This window comes from Natator depressus, chromosome 8 (assembly GCF_965152275.1).
Source record: "Natator depressus isolate rNatDep1 chromosome 8, rNatDep2.hap1, whole genome shotgun sequence".
Lineage (NCBI taxonomy): Eukaryota > Metazoa > Chordata > Testudines > Cheloniidae > Natator > Natator depressus.
The window spans coordinates 36,450,151-36,470,957 of NC_134241.1; the positions used below are offsets into that span (position 1 = coordinate 36,450,151).

The 20,807-nt window shown below is 42.1% G+C and overlaps 1 protein-coding gene across 13 annotated transcripts in view; it reads left to right on the forward strand.

Annotated features, from left to right (window-relative positions):
- The window catches only part of ANKHD1 (ankyrin repeat and KH domain containing 1), a 207,021-nt gene that overhangs the window by 92,521 nt on the left and 93,693 nt on the right, over positions 1 to 20,807 (forward strand). For all 13 annotated transcript variants that reach the window (XM_074960743.1, XM_074960744.1, XM_074960749.1 and 10 more), the window contains 3 exons: positions 564 to 711; positions 4,136 to 4,369; positions 15,581 to 15,675. In XM_074960743.1, coding sequence (XP_074816844.1) covers positions 564 to 711; positions 4,136 to 4,369; positions 15,581 to 15,675 — 477 coding nt within the window. The remainder of the gene's footprint in view (positions 1 to 563; positions 712 to 4,135; positions 4,370 to 15,580; positions 15,676 to 20,807) is intronic.

Here is a 20,807-nt window from a genome sequence, read left to right on the forward strand (position 1 = left end):
AGTGTCTGTCTGCTCTCTTGTCAATTTCATGCTGGGAACCATAATATTGACAAGTATGTCCCCGCTCCCCTGGACAGCTGGGTATCTGGACCCCGATCCCAGCTGGGAGCTAGGGCGAGAAGCCAGAGTGCATTTGGATCCCAATCTCAGCTGAGAGCCACCTGCCAGGAGCCAGGCAGTCTTGTGTATTTCAGGGCACAGTGAGCTGTGAAACTGACAAGGGTGTCCAGCTCCCTTGGTGGGGGGGGCCTGAGAGAGCCCACTGCGCACCCAGAAGCCTGCAGGGTAGCCAGACTTCTGGCAGGGAGCTGCCAGTGGATCTGCCAGACCAAGCTCTCAGCTCCCCATGCTGCCCCTCTTAGGTCAGTGGAAGCATTCTTGCTGAGGATGTGCACCACCAACCCAAAGAGGGTAGTGTAGACAGGTACTACCACAGTAATTACTGCAGTGGCTGTTGGTTGACTTAGGTTTGTAGTATAAACATACCTGACTCCCCTCATAATTAAAGAAGCAAAACATAATTGTTCAGAGTCATTTAAGTGAACTTCTGTTTGTTTGTTCAGGTACTACTAGCGATGCATGCAAATGTTGAAGATCGAGGGAATAAAGGAGACATAACTCCACTCATGGCAGCTGCCAGTGGAGGCTATGTAGACATTGTAAAACTGCTACTTGTTCATTGTGCCGATGTCAATGCCCAGTCTTCAACAGGTCAGTATGGAACAGCAACTGGATGAATTAACAAGATTAGCACGTATCAATCAGTCCCAGCCTCCTACTTGCATGTTTTGAACTATTTGATATTTTTTAAGTTCGTGGTGCTTTCATTTAATAGAAAATACAGTACAGATTATTTCAATTCAAAGGGTAAAGCAGTCATAACTTACATGGCACCAAACAGGAGCCATCATTGTTCAGCTGAAACTGAACACCTGAGTGAAAACAGATGGCTCTTCCTTAGTCCTTGATGTTAATTCTAATGCAAAGGCATTTTATCCACTGAAGACCCCTGTGAAGTAGGATCACCAGTAAAACAAATTGGAACAAATTAAGCCTGAGATATATTTCAATATAATAATTCAGTAACTAATACTTACCAGAACTGCAGTTTCCTTAAGATTTATGTTAAGGGGAAACCCTTGCAAAAACAGTCAACCATTTCCTCCATATATCAAGAAAGAAATTTTGATTGAACTGTTTAGTGCCTATGTGATATTTTTTAGCCGAAATTTCAATTTAACCCTTTGTTCAAACTTTGTGTAGTTCAAGCACTTGCCCTTTTTAAATGTATTTTATTCAGATCCCTATTGGCAAGCTTAAAGTGAAATAGGGTTTCAAAAGATGACTTTGAAATATAGACTCAAATTTTTATTTTTACAGTTAGATACTTACGGCTCTTTAATTTGGCTGGGTGAAAAAATGATCAATTTTGAAAAATGATCAAATACTGTTTCTGGAAACGAAAAGTTTAAGGAGGTTTTTGTATAGTGCATTGTTCATTTCCCTGTCCATAGCGCAAAAAAAAAAAAAACCCGGAGTAGTGATCCCAAATACTTTTTTCTGCAAGAAGTTTTTGCATTTGTGTCAGTTTAGGGTAGTTTTGGAAGTTTTCTAATGTTCATGTCTAGTTTTTTGTTAATATGATAGGAAACTATTAAACTACTTTTGAAATGCGAAACACACTATTTTGCGTGATAGAGAATTAACCAAACTTGAATTACAAGTAAAGCAAATGGCATCGTGGCAAATTATTTGATGGAAGATTGACAAGGGTGGTATAAACATTGCATTATAGGATAAATAGAGGAAAGCCAATTTTAAATAAGCTTCAGGCATGCAGTTATTGCAGATCTGCAGAAGTGAAGGAAGGAGTCGCTATTATCTAGAAAAGTGATATTCAGCCTGAGGCTTTGAGTCGCAAGTGGCTCTTTAATGTGTCTCTTGTGGCTCTTTGAAGCACATGATGTTAAAACATTCTAATTTAATTATTAACCAATCAGGATGTTTTTACCATGTTAATTAGTTGTAGCTGATAAAATAATACTTCGTCGGTCATTGTAGTAAATGAAACAATGAATTCACACTACTATGACTCTTTTGGGTAATGTTGATTGCTGATTTGGCTCCTGAACCGCTGAGGTCTGAGTATCACTGGTCTACCACTTTCAGGAGTCTGATTTTGTCCTGTGTACGCCAAGTTTCACTTCACTTAAAAGATGCTTGCTTACAAAATCAGACATAAAAATACGAAAGTGTCTCAGCACACTCTTACTAAAAAATTGCTTACTTTCTGGTTTTAACCATGTAATTATATTCCAATTGATCTATTTTATAAATATTGTACTTCCATTTCATTGTATGGTGTGTGTGTGTGTATATATAGAACAGTATAAACAAGTCATTGTCTGTATGAAATTTTAGTTAGTACTGACTTCACTAGTGTTTTTTCTGTAGCCTGTGGTAAAACTAGGCAACTATCTAGATGAGTTCATGTACCCCCTGGTAGACCTCTGTGTATCCACAGCCATATTGTGTAACACTAGTTGAGAACTAGTGGTCTAGAGCAGTGGTTCTCAAAGCCGGTCCACCGCTTGTTCAGGGAAAGCCCCGGGCAGGCCGAACCGGTTTGTTTACCTGCTGTGTCCGCAGGTTCGGCCGATCATGGCTGTAGGGCTCTTGCAGCCCCCATGGCCAGTGGGAGCCGCGATCGGCCGAACCTGCGGACACAGCAGGTAAACAAACCGGTTCGGCCTGCCCGGGGCTTTCCCTGAACAAGCGGTGGACCGGCTTTGAGAACCACTGGTCTAGAGGAAGGAAGTAGTAGTAGATGATTCAGTGGCCCCTTGAGTAATTTATACCATAATTGGAGAAAGGTGATTATATGTGTAATTTGCTTGTCTGGTGCAAGAGTTCTGAAGAGGGAAAATGAGCTGTTTTGAAGAGCAGAAGTTGAATATGTAGTCTGCTGAAATGGACTCCAGGTGCTTGAGATAACCAGAAGGCTTTCCTAAAAATGAAACCCAGAAGTTTTCAAGGATACTATGTCACTGGTAGAAACAGTGAGTTTGAGCAAGTAAACCAGGGCTTAACCCAAACCTCTGTTGAAGGTATTTTAGAAAAGTGGAATTTTGGGAGGTTTGGGAAGGTGAAAGAGTAGTATTAAAAGTAAGAAACTTCATCTGGGCAGTAACTGAGAGATACTGCTAATAGACAAAATGTGGCCAATTTTTGAAACCAAGTGATGCAGGGATACTAAGAGCATCCAGAAATATAGGAAGCTTTCTTATTAGCACATTCTTCACAGGAAGAATATGATGGGTTGGGGCAAAGACAGAAACAAATAATGAACGTGTGTGGTGAAAAATGCTGAGGGAAGTGTGAGCCGGTTGTGTCAGAACTTAACTGTATTGGCTGGGAGAGATTACCAGCGTATAAATTACTGAAGGCAGAGGCCAAACTAAGAAGGAATGATAGCATTTGAATGAGATGAAAGATAAAACGGTCGTTGTGTCTCTAGGGCTACTAGAGAGGATAACATAGGCCATAGAAGGTTTAGGCTGATAAAAGGAGTCCTAGAACTAGGGCAGTGTTTCAGTAAAATAGTTGTCTAATTGTTAATCTGTTTCTGAATCTTCTACCTCACCTGAAATCATAGGTGAGAGAAATGCAAAAGTCTGCTAGGTTGATTTATGGCAGAGGTAGGCAACCTATGGCACATGTGCCAAAGGCGGCACATGAGCTGATTTTCAGTGGCACTCACGCTGCCTGGGTCCTGGCCACCAGTCCGGGGGATTCTGCATTTTAATTTAATTTTAAATGAAGCTTCTTAAATGTTTTTAAAACCTTATTTACTTTACATACAATAGTTTAGTTATATATTATAAACTTATAGAAAGAGACTTTCTAAAAACGTTAAAATATATTACTGGCATGGGAAACCTTAAATTAGAGTGAATAAATGAAGACTCAGCACACCACTTCTGAAAGGTTGCTGACCCCAGATTTATGGTATAAATACTTAAGTAGATTAAAATTCTATATGTTTACAGTAGGTTTTGGTTTCATTTATTTACAGTTGGGGTTAGGTGAAAGAGGAAGGATTTACTTACTGTATGTTCTTTTTATCTTTTCTTAGGGAACACAGCACTCACTTATGCCTGCGCTGGGGGATTCGTTGACATAGTGAAAGTGCTATTGAAAGCAGGTGCTAATATAGAAGATCATAATGAAAATGGACATACCCCCTTAATGGAAGCAGCCAGTGCAGGTCATGTTGAGGTGGCAAGAGTACTTCTGGAATATGGTGCAGGAATCAACACTCATTCCAATGAGTTCAAAGAAAGTGCACTTACATTAGCATGCTATAAAGGTATGGTATTTAAACCTTCATTTGTGAAGAAACTTTAGGTGGCTGTATTTTTTTGATGATCCTTATATTACACACATGACATTGTTAGATTTTGTGCTTGGAATCTAACTAAAATTCCCAGACAATCTTTTTGTTAAGGTTCAAAAAATACCATCAGGAACCTAATTTGGAAGTTTTCTAATGTTCATAGCTTCTTGGAAGTTTAAACTCCAAATTAGGAGTTTAAAGTAAGCTAAATGTGAAAGTCAGGAAATCTGGAGTTGTTTGCAACTTGCTCATATTCAACATACCTCACCTACCCTCCATCCAATGACATTGACACAGCATAAGAACTGTATGTTTTGTTGTGGCCATCACTATTGCAACAAAAACTGCATCTTTCTAAACTCTGAATCTTGTTGCAAATGGAGTTCTATACACATGCTGTCTTTCTCTCCTTTATAGAGAAAGTACTAACACCCCAGTTGTTGTGAATGTGATACTTAGGCATCTGCAGCCAATATGTGATAGAAGACGAATAATAGTGCTTATCTGTAATGGTAGGGTCTCAAAACCATTTTAGGAGTCTTAATGATGTTGGGATAGTGGTTGGATGTTTTCAGTTGGATTATATGGCAAATCATGGAGCGGTGTTGCTTATTTGATACTATGTTAAGGGTAGAAGTAAGATATCTCTGGAGCATAGCAGGAATATGGATTTGGAGATGATTAGGTTCTCCTAGTAACGTGTTGGTTTGCAGGTCAGTAGATGAAGAATATGGGAGTATCTCCTGGCTCATGTTGAAAATCTAAGTATGGGGGAAAATAGTTGGGATTAAGGAGATTTGTGGCTTTACTGATAAAATTGAGGTTACATGTTCAAAATTGAGGCTGGTTTTAGTCAGTTTTTAAAACACTAATTTCTCAAGAATTCTGCTGTTTTAACACTGGTTTTTCTTTGATAAGTATTTTCCTAAACTTTCCGAAAAGTCAAGTAAAATCTTACTTTTTTGTACATACATGTATTTAAAAAACAAAATGGGTGCAGCTGAGCTATTAATTCAAATTCTAGGAGACTCAGGAAACATTTGCTGTTGGGTTCCTTTTTACTTGCTGGGAGATGTGGCAGATGAACGCTGAATTTAATAATTTGATTACTCTCCTATTTCTTTAACTGCTTTAAAAGCTCTACCCACTGTGCCAGTAGAGTATGCAAGTTCCTTGAATGAAAAGGAACTCCATGGCTCTCAGAACCAAAATTCTTCCAAATCTCAGATATTGTAAATTCGCAAAAAGAAAAGGAGTACTTGTGGCACCTTAGAGACTAACCAATTTATTTGAGCATAAGCTTTCGTGAGCTGCAGCTCACTTCATCGGATGAAGTGAGCTGTAGCTCACGAAAGCTTATGCTCAAATAAATTGGTTAGTCTCTAAGGTGCCACAAGTACTCCTTTTCTTTTTGCGAATACAGACTAACACGGCTGCTACTCTGAAACCTGTAAATTCTTAGATTGTAATAATTAGTGTGAGACAGCTTGCATTCAGAGTCCATTGTGAAGTCAGATCCAGCCATGTAAGGACTGTGTGGATTCTCTGGTGATTGATCATGGAACTTGAAGACCTTGTAAACATTTCCGTTTCTGTAATTGGATTTGTGTGATTTAAGGAGTTTATAAAATGTACAGATTCATGGTATTCCCCAATAAATATATATCCCACCCTCTGACACCAGAGATTCAATTTTAGGGCCCACCTTGAGATTTTCTCCCTGCAGAATATCCAGACATACTTCTCTGAAGTATCCGGTATTACTCTGGCAGACATCACCTTAAGACTCAGAACTTTTCCCTTTGGTCCACCACCTTGGGCCTCCTGGGCTCCATGGTCTTCTCCATTGAGACATCTACAGTTATTCTCCTCATAACTCTTTTGAGCACACGAGATTTTATTCCCCGGTCAGACTACCTACTAGCTCCATTAGGGAAGCAGACCCTCATAGAGATCAAGAAAAACAGGAAGGTAAGTAGTACATTGAGGAAGTGGAAGAAGGTGACTTGCCACAATATCCACTGGAAACCTCCTACCCTATCCCACTTTACTGTATACCACTCATTGAAAACTACAAGTCCTTTCAGGAGTTGCTAGGGAGAACAGAAAATATTCTGTATATTGTAGTGCAAGAGAAGGTACATGCATTTTCCAGTATCCGTAATAGAGGCTCAATTTAAATGTACCCCAATTTAAGTACCCCAACCTCAATTTAAATACCCCAAATTAAAAACCATTGTAAGAGGACAAAAAAGTGCCACCCTGGCTAAACAACAAAATAAAAGAAGCAGTGAGAGACACAAAGGCATCCTTTAAAAAGTGGAAGTTAAATCCTAGTGAGGAAAATAGAAAGGAGCATAAACTCGGGCAAATGAAGTGTAAAAATGTAATTAGGAAGGCCAAAAAAGAATGAAGAATAGCTAGCCAAAGACTCAAAAAGTAATAGCAAAAAATTTTTTTTGAGTTCATCAGAAGCAGGAAGCCTACTAAACAACCAGTGGGGCCACTGGATGACCGAGATGCTAAAGGAGCACTCAAGGAAGATAAGGCCATTGCGGAGAAACTAAATGAATTCTTTGCATCGGTCTGAGCCATTCTCTTTCGGTGACAAATCTGAGGAATTGTCCCAGATTGAGGTGTCATTAGAGGGGGGTTTGAAACAAATTGATAAATTAAATCACCAGGACCAGATGGTATTTCATCCAAGAGTTCTGAAGGAAGTCACATGTGCAATTGCAGAACTACTAACTGTAGTTTGTAACCTGTCATTTAAATCAGCTTCTGTACCAAATAACTGGAGGATAGCTAATGTGACATCAATTTTTAAAAAGGACTCCAGAGGTGATCCTGGCAATTACAGGCTGGTAAACCTGACTTCCGTTCCTGGCAGACTGGTTGAAACTATAGTAAATAACAAAATTATTAGACACATAGATAAACATAAATTTGTTGGGGAAGAGTCAACATGGTTTTTGTAAATGGTGAGGCATGATTTCTCATCTACTAGAATTCTTTGAGGGGGTCAACAAGCATGTGGACAAGGGGGATCCAGTGGATATAGTGGACTTAGATTTTCAGAAAGCCCTTGACAAGGTCCCTCATCAAGGGCTCTTAAGCAAAATAAGCTCTCATGGGATAAGAGGGAAGGTCCTCTCATGGATCGGTAACTGGTTAAAAGATGATAAACAAAGAGTAGGAATAAATGGTCACTTTTCAGAATGGAGAGAGGTAAATAGTGGTGTCCCCCAGGGGCCTGTACTGGGACCAGTCCTATTCAACATATTCATAAATGATCTGGAAAAGGGGGTAAACAGTGAGGTGGCAAAATTTGCAGATGATACAAAACTACTCAAGATAGTGAAGTCCCAAGCAGACTGTGAAGAGCTACAGAAGGATCTCACAAAACTGGGTGGCTGAATTTCATCTTCCATTTTGTTGCCCAATGTTGATAAATACAAAGTAACGTACATTGGAAAACATAATCCCAACTATACATATACAATGATGGGGTCTAAAGTAGCTGTTAACACTCAAGAAAGAGATCTTGGAGTCATTGTGGATAGTTCTCTGAAAACATCCACTCAATGTGCAAAGGTAGTGAAAAAAACGAACAGAATGTTGGGAATCATTAAGAAAGGAATAGATAATAAGAACAGAACTATCATATTGCCTCTATCTAAATCCATGGTAGGCCCACATCTTGAAAAGTGCATGCAGATGTGTTCACTTTATCTCAAAAAAAGATATATTGGTATTGGAAAAGGTTCAGAAAAGGGAACAAAAATGATTAGGGATATGGAACGGCTTCCATACGAAGAGAGATTAATAAGACTGGGACTTTTCAACTTGGAAAAGAGAAGATTAAGTGGGGATATGATAGAGGTCTATTAAAATCATGACTCTTATGGAGAAAGTAAATAAGGAAGTGTTTAGTCCTTCTCATAACACAAGAACTAGGGGGTCACTAAATTAATAGGCAACAGGTTTAAAACAAACAAAAGGAAGTATTTCTTCACCTGTGGAGTCAACCTGTGGAACTCCTTGCCAGAGGATTTTGTGAAGGCCAAAAGCATAACAGGGTTCAAAAAAACAGCTAGATAGGTCCATCAATGGCTATTAGCCAGGATGGGCAGGGATGGTGTCCCTAGCCTCGGGTTTTGCCAGAAACTGGGAATGGGCGACGGGATGGATCAGTTGATGATTACCTATGTTCTGTTCGTTCCCTCCAGGGCACCTGACATTGGCCACTGTCTGAAGACAGGATACTGGGCTAGATGGACCTTTGGTCTGACCATACATTTTTCTACCCACCCAGCTTCAGGTTCCATAGTAATGTTGTACCTGTTGTAGTATTCAGGAAAAATCTAAACTGTTGGGACTGTCTAGGTCCACTCTGAAAGACAAAGAACCCCAAAGACTTCAATCTCCTTGGCAGAAAATCCTGTTCTTCAGCATCACTGCAACTTTGTATAGCTGACTATCGGGCTTTATTTGCATAGTATGATTATCTGAACTGGGAGAAAGTGTCATCTTTTATTGACAAACTCCCATGGGAAGCAAAAACTGAGTTGAGATCTCTAGTATCCGAGAACTACCTGATGGCTAGACTCTCTCTTCAAGAAGCCTTGAACACCTGTGGCCATAGGCGCTATCATGAGGAGAGATTCCCAAAGAAGTCCAAACTACTATTGGACATCTTCCCTTTGAAGAATCAGACCTTTTCAGCCCCTGTACAGATGAATCATGGTACTCCCTAGAGCAGCGCTGACATCACTAAGTATCATTAAGGTACTAGGGCCAGTTAAGACAGAGAATTTCCCCCTGTTGACAATAGAGGCCTACTGCCTTTGTTTCCAAGTCAGTTTCTTAGAGCTTGTCTACGCTGGCAGTTTACAGCACTGTTATTTTCTTGCTCAGGGGTGTAAAAAAACACACCCCAAGCGCTGCAAGTTTCAGCGCTGTAAAGTGTCAGTGTAGACCTATAGTTAATTAATAACGTTGCTAGTGAAGACGTGCCCTTAGTCTCATGTCACCCACCAGACAGCCCCCTCCTCTTCTGCTACCTACCCACCCACCCTGCATCACCATCCAATCAACAAGTCTGACTTTCAAGTCAAGAGCCATGTACCTGTTCCACCACAGCTTCCTTGTGCTCATCCCTATTTTTGGTTGCCACCTTTCCCATTTTTCTCAGGCATAGACTTGGATTACTTCAGACCAGTGGGTATTTGAGATTACAATTTCAGTCCTCGGTCCCAGCTGATCTGCCTTCTATATCCCTGTTTGGGGGACCCATCTCCTGAGAAACAACTGAAGGAAGAAGATAGATTCTTTACTTCAGCTAAAAGCCATTAGAAATAGTAATCCATGAATTCAAAGTTTCTATTCTTGCTATTTTCTTATTTCCAGAAGAGGGGAAAGCACCTAAGGTGATTAAAGAAATTCATACACTTGAATTTCATTCATTCAAATTCACAATGGTGAGCTAGTTTCCATCATTTTGTCTGGAGAAGCTCAGGATTGGCTTGTGGCTCTTGGCCTTCAGGATGCTTATTGCTATTCATCTGGTCCTCAGAAAATATCTTCGGATCACAGTAGGATATGACCTCTATTAGTACAGGGCCTGTCTGTAGCCCTAAAAGTATTCACAAAATGTCTGGCAGTGGTGGCAGCCAATCTAACATAAGGAATGCCTGTTTACCTCTGCTTGGATAACTGGCTTCGGAGAGGGAAATCCCCCAGGGATTATCCAATGGCCTGTCCAGAGACCTCAACCTGTTGCACTCTCCAGGACTTGAGGTGAAATAAAAGTAGTTATCTGTCACTCCTACTCAGTCCATAGAACTTATAGGGACCTTTTATATTCCAAGCTGATGAAAGCATAGCTCTCTCTGAACAGGTTTCAGCCCATAGCATCCCTGATCTGCAATAACAGCAAGAAATGTAGGCCATATGATGATGTTCACTTAAGTGTGACACCTCTTGCCAGACTTCACTTGTGCCCTCTCCAAGGATGCCTGACATCTGTTTACAAATTTACCAAACACTATATGGATACTTACCTCAAGATCCCAAATCCCTTTTTATCTTCCCTGGACTAGAGGCAAATCCAGAGATTGTGTGCAAAGTGGTGTCATTCTGAACACCACCTCCCACAGCAACACACTCTACATAAGCCTCTGTGGCTAGTGGAGAGGAACCCAAACAAGCTACAGACTCATTTCTGATCTAGTTGAGTCCTCACTACATATAAAAGTGCTGAAACTCAATGCAATTTGTCTAATCTGCAGCGAATTTGTACCACTTCTGAAAGGAATCACAGTACAGATCTTGACAGACACCACCTCCTCAGTGTATTATGTCAACAAACAAGATGACATGCTCTGGTTTTCCATCAACAAAAATGACAAATGCCCTCTCTTCTGGCCCGGAGCAAGTACCAGACCAGTGTTCCTCCATGATGCTTTCCTCATTCTTTGGCCTCAATGTCTTTATGCATTTTCTTCTGTTCCCCTGATGCCAAGAGTCATAAGGAACATCAGGCAGGATGTGACCATAGTGATGCATACAGCCCCTTATTAGGCAAGACAGTATTGACTCAAATTTCTGCTTCCTCTGTCCACAACAGCCATTGTAGGGGGCAAATTGTACCCCAGTACCCATATTTCTGTATTTGTCTGCTTGGAAGTTGGCTAGTTGAATGCATCAGACAAGGATTGTTCCACAGAAATCCTAATACAGAGCAGGAAACCCTCTACAAAATCAGTATATACATCAAAGTGGAAGAGATTTCCATCTGTTGATTCCTAATGCGGTCTCAATCCATTGAAAGTTTCTATCCCCAACATTTGGGTTGTCCTCCAGCTCAAGCTATCAGGTCTCACGATCAGCTCTATCAAGGTTCATTTAGCTGCTGTTTCAGAAAGCCACTCTCCTATTCAAACGTATAACTGTTCTCTCATTCCACTGCTTCAAAATTTCTAAAAGGACTGGTTCAGGCCTATTCCCTGCATTCGGGAGCCTACCCCACTATGGGACCTTAATGTAGTTCTGATGGGTCTTGGAAGCCCCTTTTGCATGCTTATCTAAGTGCTCCCTCCGCCATCTCGCCCTTAAAACAGCCTTTCTGGTAGCTATCATCTCAGCCAGGTGGGCTTGTGAGGTCCAAGCACTAATGGCATATACTCCTTGTATGGTATTCCATGGGGATAAAATTTCTTTGAAAAATGTGTGGTGTCTGACTTTCACTTAAACCGAACCATCTGTTCCCTAGCTTTCTTCCCCAAACCTCACTCAAACTCGGGGGAAGCCAAACTGCACACCTTAGATGTTTCCCAGGCCCTTCTTCATTACCTAGCTAGAACAAAGCCATTTAGAAAATCACCTGTTTGTTCATGGCACTTGGAAAAACACTTTAAGGCTGTTAGCTTCCCAGGGTTTTGCGGCATCTTGCTACCACTTCCCCTTAGCGTGAGGAAGCCTTGCCTGTGTACTACTTGTCGGCTCCCTGACTCCATTAGCCATGAGCAACATAAGTACTCCCCTCTTAGTCCATGCAGGCTCCACTTTTCCTCTGTAGGTTAGTAATAGCCATACTCCAAGCCCCCTGAGTATCTCTCTGAAGTATCCATCAACCTCATTCACCGGACACTCAGAATTCGAGATTCACTGCTCCCAAAGGAATAGTACCCCCAACTTACCAGTTAGACCTTGGATGACCGCACCATTTAAGACATAGCATTTAGACATGTTTATAGTGAAAACAAGTAAAAGCTTATTTAACAAAGTATAGAGAATTGAGAAGCAGCAAGTGGAAGTTTTGGAAACTAATGGTTACATGTAAAATAGTCAGAACACACATTCTAGAACAGTGGTTCTCAAACTTTAGTATTGGTGACCCCTTTCACATAGCAAGCCTCTGTGTCCAACCCCCACTTATAAATTAAAAACACTTTTTTACATATTTAACACCATTATAAATGCTGGAGGCAAAGCAGGGTTTGGGGTGGAGGTTGACCGTTTGCGACCCCTCATGTAATAACCTTGTGACCCCCTGAGGGGTCGTGACCCCCAGTTTGAGAACCCTGTTCTAGAACTAGACATGATTAACAAGATAGTTTTCTGTCTAATGAAGTTTAGTTCACCCAAGTCTTTGCAGCATTTTCCAACCGGGTTGGCTTTGACAATCCTTTCATAAGACAGGCTCTTTAGTTGTAAACAAGATACCCCTGGCACTTTTTGTTTTCCTGCAGTTTTGCTCTCATGTGATTTCTCGATCTCCATGAGCTTCAGTATTAGTAATGCAAATAGGCCTCCGCTGGGAAGTGGACAGTATACATATGACTAGCCAGAGAGAAAGACATGTCTCTTCCCTCTGACCTGACAGGAGCAGGTTTATCATCTTCAGGTGATCTGCCTTAACTCATACATTAAGAACTTAATTTTCAGAAGAAATATTTAAGTCCTTAAATGTTATCTCTTCATGAATTTCAAGATGATAATGGTGACTAGTGGGCTACTGGCATGTGAGGTCTCTACCAAGAGGCATGTTTTGGTAAACTTAATATGCATATGTTTGGCCCAAGGCATCCCTGTAAAACTCTATGCCCCCCTGTACCCTCTGCCAGTTGGCACAAAGATGTTCTTGGGTCACAAGGGCCAACGCATCTCTTCTCAGATATGGAGGTTGGTTACCCCATGCATTAAAGTCTCCTACCAGTTATCAAGTCTACCTCTCCTTTCAGGAATCAGGACACACTCAGCTGGAGCTCAAGCAGTCTCTTCAGGTTGCTTAATGATATTCCTTACTGAAATCTGCAGAGCAGCTACATGGAGTTTAGTTTATACTTTTACAATATGTTATACCCTGGATTTGGCTTCTAGATCAGATGCCAAATTTGAGAGACATTCTTCAGTCCTAATTTAGATAAACATAGGACTCCATGTATTCTCTCATAGTGCTCATGGAATCGCTAGTGAGTCATCACAAGTGAGATCTACATGGACAAAGACTCAATGATTACTTATGTTGTAACTGTGGATCTTCTAAATGTTTTGTACCTCTGGATCTCATGACCTGCCCTCTGTCCCAGCCCTATTTGGAGTCCAACTCTGCTGGGATTCTGAATTATCAAGAGAGTTGATCAGGACCATTCTTCCCAATGTGCCCTCGGATGTAGGAGGTGCACAAGCACAGGCAGAGAACAGACACAGCCTGAATGGATGTTGCTGGTCAAAAGATATGGCTCTTGTGCACATGAGGCACATGCACACCATATGTGGCATCAATAGCCACTGTTACTGTAGTTTTTACTTTTTCTGAAGTCCAAGTTACTTAACTTTTTTAATACATTGGATGATATAAAAATTCTGTGAAGGGAAAAGTAAAATTAGAGACTTCATTAAAAGTTGAAAGCTTTTTGGGAGAAGTGGCTACGTGAGCTAACAGTGATATTATGGTGGTAACTCTCAGGCCAGGACTTTCAGAAACTGTATAAATTGAGATTGTCCATATGTAAGCTCCTAAATAAGCAGCCTGATTTTCATACTTCCCAACATCCAGCAACTCCTGTTGACTTAAGTGGGATGAGTACAGCACTTTGGAAGTTCAGGCACCTAAATAAGTTGTACTGACTTTTAAAATCTTGGGCTTAATTTTCTGTTCCAACAATTTCTTTTTTTCAGTTTGCAAGTTTCACAGACACTTAACTTCCTTAAACTCAAGGTCTCACAGTCATTATCTTAGCAGAAACCTTCACGCAACTCCTGAAAATTGAAATGTTTGTATTAAACTCCAAAAATTTCCTCCCAAATTGAATTTTAAGAGGTTTTTATGTGCACCATTGAGGATTTGATAAAACTAAAAATTTTAGACCATCTATATTTGAGAATTTTTTACAAAATTAGATTTATCAAAGGTTTTCAAAGTTACAAGTTCCATAACTCTGTATTAGGATACTAGGACATACTTTCCAAAACATTTTTTCTCTCACCTAAGAAAAATCATAATACACTTCAGGCAAAAATTTCAGCTGCCTTTCTTCTTAAAGTTGAGGAGTGGGTGTTGATATCTCTTAGAAACTCTTTCTTAATTGTGGGCTGTTGTGGTGTCGTAAGTATATCCCCCTACATTTTTGTGTCGGGGTAATGAACAATATTTAATGGTAGTTGGACAGATTGAATAAGAACTTAAATTCAGATACCAGGTTTTTTAAAATGGTAGATTACAATAGTATGAAATGCTGCATGATAAAGCACTCTTAGCCGTGGAATATCTAAAGGATAATATCCTTAGCACTTCCTATAATTTAGTAAAACTTGTGTAGGAAAGAATGATATAATACACTCTGGGCTGGGTGATCATTCCCACATCAACCACAGACTTCCTATGTGATCATGCTGGGAAATCACTTAACCTACCCTGTACCTTCTACTCCTCTTCTGTAACATAGGGAAAACATGCCTTGCCTTGCCTGCATGCTGAGAGGATAAAATCCATCAGTAAATTAGGCATCCAGATACTAGAGTGAACTTTGTGCAAGTACCTAAATAGACTTGTTTTTGCACGGAAGAAAAATGTAAAAGCTCCATAGATGAAAGTGAAATAAAACTAATTTGAGTGAGATTGAACAAAGCTTTTAAGAACAGTTGTGGCAACTGTACAGGTTTTTTAGATTGAAGCTCTTACAGTTCAGCAATCTGCTCTTTTTAGACAATGCATAAAAATACTCCTATGAAGGTTATTGCAGTAAAAACTTCAAGATAAGTTTATAATTTCATACTGTTCTTCTCTGGAAGGTTTACCTTCTAGATTGATTTTTTTTTTCTCCTTTCAGCTTTTTTTGGCCAATCCATGCAATACTTAAGCTATGTGGGCAATTAGAGCATAAATGCTATTGTGTTGATAGTTAGAAGTCTCAAGACAGGATTTTTATAGAATTTCTTTTACCTAATCTATGTTAAATAAAACCTTATCAACTTTGCATAGCCAGAAGATAAAATCTTCCAGGTAAGACCACTGTTATAAGTTGAATGTCCATCTTGTGTTTTGCCACAATAGCAGTGTATTTGCACATTATAATTGGATAGGCTTGTAAAAGCAAACTACAAAAACCTAAATTACAATATTTTGACTAAACCCTTTCTTAATGTTTGTAACAAATTGTTTTGTTTTTGTGTTTGAAGGCCACTTAGATATGGTTCGTTTTCTGCTTGAAGCTGGAGCTGATCAAGAGCATAAAACAGATGAGATGCACACAGCCCTAATGGAGGCCTGCATGGTAAATAGCATTTGGTGAATCAATTTTGATTGGGGTGAGAGGCATAAAAGGGGTTGGTAGAACAAAGCAAGCCTTTTTTGGTTAATGAGATTTTTTTAATCCACTGATCTGGAAAAAATACTAATTTTTTTTTAGGGATGTCTTGCTAAGAATACCTTTTTAAAGTGGTTTGTCAAAAGGCAGCCTGGCTCTTAGATTTAGTTCTCTGTGTGGAAAAAATAGTTCTTTTGTTATATTGAGTTTGCCCTACAATGTGCTTTTTGATGCAACTGTCTTTTAGTGCCAGAGTAAGAATTTAACCAAGTAGAAGACTGAGCAGCCAAAATCATCCATTTCTCCTGCCATTTGACATTATATAGACACTGAGGAAGGAGGCAAGTTCGCATTTGTGGCCTCATGGCAGATGTCTCAGTCAGGAGACCCAAGATTAACTGTAAATTGGATTCTAGATGCTAGGAATTTCCTAACCTGTATGCTGTCTTTGTGAACATGATCTGCACTACAGTCCAGATCAAGCAAGATGAATGTGCATAATTTTAAACACACATAAGTAATTTTCTGAATTGAGTCCTAAATGGGTTTGTGGGGTTTTTTGTCTGCATTTGCCCCCATTTGGTCACAATTTTTGCTGAATGTGTTTCTGTAATTTTGGGCACAAGCACAACAACACTGGAGTCCTCTTCCCATGCTGAGAGGCTGTTTTTGAGGGAGGTGCATCTTATTAAGAGCAGAAGCATAATTTTTGTGAACTGCTGGGTCAGTTATAGTTGGTTTCTCTAGAACATTGGCTTTCAAAGTGTGAGGCGTGCCCCCGCGGGGGGGGGCGGGGGGGAGACATGGAGGGGTGGCAAAGTGGGGCTGCAGCAGTGGGGAGGGCACACAGGGAGTCCCCAGTGGTCAAGGGCCGGGGGTGGTGGGGAGTGCATCCCAGCCCCACAGCAGCCAGCTTGTCTACCCACCTTCCTTTTTTGACCATTGGGACTCCCCTTCATGCTCTCCTGACCTGGACACCTGGCTGGCTGCAGCTCCTTATATTTTAAATGCTCCAGAGCCTGTGGGAGTGAGAGGCTGTGGACCTGGGAGAGAGAGAGGGAGGGTGAGGAGCCCTGAGGAGCCTTGTTTCACTCCAAGCTGCCATGGGCTCCTTCAGTGATGGAGCCAGCCATCCTGCTGCTGCCCCAGATGTGAGCCACCCAGCACCCTTGGTAAGTCACTTCCTGCTCTGGATGGGAGCTGTTGTGACTCACATGGGGAAAGGAAAGTAAAGCCTCCCCACCCCAAAAAGGGACCTCTTTAGAGAGAATCACTGCAGTTTGGTTTTCAGGATGCAGTGTCATCATGAAGGCTACATTTTAATCACAGGTATTTTTAGTAAAAGTCATGGAAGGGTCATGGGCAGTCAACTAAAATTCACAGCCCATGACGTGTCCATGACTTGTGCTATACCCCTGATTAAATCTTGGGAGTGCCATGGGTGTTCAAGTGGGGGGCGACCCGGATGGCGCCACGGATGCTCGGGGGCATGTGCTTGATGGCCCGGGACCCCCACGAGTGTTGGAGGGGGCGGGTGCTTGGGGATAGGGGTGGCAGCCCAGGACCCCCGCTGGTGCTGGGGGCAGGATTGGTGGGACTGGCAGCTCCCTACCTGGCTTCTCAGAAGCGGCGATATGTCCCTCCCTAAGCTCCTAGCTCCACGAACTGCCTCCGCCCACAGCTCCCATTTGCTGGGAACCGCGGCCATGTTGCCTTTTCCAGGGAGGCCCCCCCCCCCCGCAAGGAAAGCACCACTCAGAGCCCTCACCCCCTCCCACACCCCAGCCCTGAGCCACCTCCCACACCCAAACTTATCCTGCGGGGGGCAGTGTCCCAAGACTTCCCCAGCCACAGCTAGCGCGACTGGCCTAGGGACTGCCTGAGCTGCTTGCCAGTTGCACCGGCCACTGCAGAAGTCATGGAGGTCACAGAATCGCAGCCTTAGTCGTCATCTGGTAAGACGAGGTGCCAGAGTGACAACTGGCTGATGGAGAAGATTCACAAAAGGAATATAAGAATGGAAATATTGGTCAATATTTAAATATCAGGATATTGCTAAACCAAACTTTACATTTTTATTTTATGGTGTGACTGTCACAAGTTTTGATAAATTGGATGTATCCTCATTTGTCAGACAAATGCTATCAAATCCAAATAGAGGGTGTTTTTCACTTAGTTTCTTCTGGTGTGCAGACAGTTATCTTGCCTCTGCTGAGACACCGTCTTTCCAGGCATTGTTGAAGCTCTGGATCTAACATAGAACAGAAGAGGACAAAGGAAACTTCTTTCTAGTAATACCTAGGAAGTGCTAATAATAGCACCCCATTCTGCCAGTTCTGGCCCCATTTCCACTGTGGTCTTACTTGAAGCTGCAGCCACCAGATCCAAGCAAGAGTAGGAGCAATTCTGAGCCAGGTGAACACTCTGCTTACACTGTCTTTTGTGGTCTTTGGATATCCACAGCTCTTCCCAAGTTTCCCCTTTTTCCCAAAAACCCCTTTAAAGAAACTTCTAGGAGGGCCTAGACTCAACTGTGAGCTTACAAAACATTATGCTGAAGGTAAGTCTTCGCCTACTCTGTCACAATAAGGGATTCCATTAATCAGGAGCCCTATAGCCTGGATGGATCAGGCCTTTGCAGCCTCCCTGGTCTCACTAACAGATTACATTTTGCCTTCTGTCACAGAGTGAAAGGTCTAGCCTATGCCTCTGCCTGTAACCAGTCTCCTGGGAGCGATCTCTTTAATGTGACAGGCCCCAAGGACCCACATAGTTCCATGGGCAGACCTATGGCCTCCAAGATTGGGCCTTTGGCATCAGCAGTGCCTGTCTCTCTCTCTGGCTCCTTCCAGTGAATCCAGTCATGCCAGACTTGCTGGAAGCTTGTATTGTACCCCTTCAGGGCACACTGCTCTGAATATTTACAGTGACACAGGCAACCTTTTCAAAACAAGGTAACAATTTGTTAGTCACATGGCCTACAGTATCTGAAAGTCCTTATGTTATCAGTGAGAGGCAGAAGCTAAGCCATAGTTCATCCCAGTCAAACCAATGCCATGATGAGCCAGCCAAGCTGTGATGGACTCCCGCTCGACTCCATCTCTTGTCCTTTTGTCCACCCAGGTGAGCTCCTGAGTCCCTTCAAAGAGCTGTCCTTCTCCGCATCACCTGACACCTTTTCCTCTTTGTTCTCAATCTCAGTTCACACGTCTCATTGGCCAGGGTTTCCTCCTGATAGGTGTGGATTGTTCAGTCATTGAGGTGTCTGTCTTCATGGATCCTCTGTTGATTTGGATCACTTAAAGCCTGTTCCTTAATGGTGTGGACAGCTAGGTGAGACACCTGTGTCATGTTCTGCCTTGAGCAGACTTAATCCTTTCCCCCCCACTGGGTAACCACGCAAGGTGTAGGAGGAAACTGAGGCGCACACATGCATCGTAAAAATATTTTTACAAATTCCCACTTTGTCGCACCTTCCTTTCAAGAAAACTTACTCAGAGCTCCATGTCCACAGCAAGCACACTCCTTGGACCCTTTCCTACTCTTAGAGGTGGAGAGGAACATCATCCTTTCCTTCCTCCTGTACGGTGTCTTCTGAAAAGGGTGAGCTAGAATTTGATTGACTTGCTCACTGTGTCCTGGGTTTCTTTTTCCTTTCACTTCCTTATTCCTCCAAAAACCCTCAGGGTCATTTTGGAGCAGTGAAGTTAATTGGGCTCCTATCTAACAAAAACCTTAATCTCTCTGGAGGAACAGAAATCAGAATGAGAACAAGTGCCTTATTTTCTTCTAGGGCTGAACCTCAGTGCTGATTCTGCCTATCCACTGCTGTATAGCAGATATTATGTAAAGTGGATCATGTCCTCATCTGATTCAGTGTCTTCACGACCCACTCCTGGGAGAATTTTGTGCCACTGTGTGTGTGCATAATTGAGTTGCGCATATTTTTAATTTTTTGGACAGAAAAAAGTTTCTGCTGGAAAGTTGCTGCAGTTCCACCTTTTGCTCACCAGAGGGCACTGTGGCACTAGAACAGAGCAGCAGCTCTGGGCCAGCTAGGAAAAAGAGAGCACACCTTCCTTCTTCACAGTGCCTTTTGGGCTAGGTCAGGAGACAGACAGCATGGGGTTGCTGGGAGGTCATAGACGGGCTCATAAGGGCTAGTGTGGGAGGGCAGACTGGGGCAGGGGCTGAATGGGAGTGGAGGTGCAGGGCCACAGGGTGGTGGGGGAGTGGAGGTGCAGGGCCACATGGGGACCGGGGTGGTGTGGCTGAGTGGGGGCACAGAGACACATGGGGATGTGGGAAGGGGTGCAGGGCTTCAGGGGGATGGGGGAATGGGGGTGGAGGGACACATGTGGACACGGGCAGGTGTGCCTGACTGAATGGGAGAAGCTAGGGATCAGCCAGGGTCTGCATGGGGGAAGCTCCCTAACAATCCCTCCCCACCCCCTCAAAAAAACCTGTTCCATACTTTTCCCAACCATACACAACAACCCTCCAAGTTCACAACCAGGCTTCTTCCCAGCAATTACTTGCCTCTCCCTCAGCTCCTATGTTACCGCTGATTCCAAAGTCTTTGCACTGCTTCTGAGGGATGTGGGAAATACAGTTCAGTATTGTAGTTTAAATGAATTATTACTCAGAGTTCTGTAAGGAAGCTATTTGTCAAACATTTCCTGACTCTTTTTGGTTGTCTGTATTGTTACAGACGTACTTGCTGACAGATATTTTGAAATTAATGACCAAAAATAGTTGAAACTGGTGTGATTATATTGTGTTTTGACAAAATATGCAGAAATTAACAGAATTTGGAAATATTGTGCTCGGAATTTTTAATTTTTTGGTGCAGAATTCCCCCAGGAGTACCTACCAAAGAACCTCCTTGGGCTCTTCAGCCTGGATCCTGACTTCCGTGACCTCTGGCTATCACAAAATGGGACTCATTCTCTTCCCTTCTAACCACTGGGACTCTGCCTCCCAGAAGGAAAGTAGAAGGGGGGAGAGGGTATGCTATACAATAATTCAAACTGCTGGTGCAAAGCTCTATGCCTTCTACCCCCCTAGAACAGCCCTCCAGTGGCTTATTGAGATCTAAA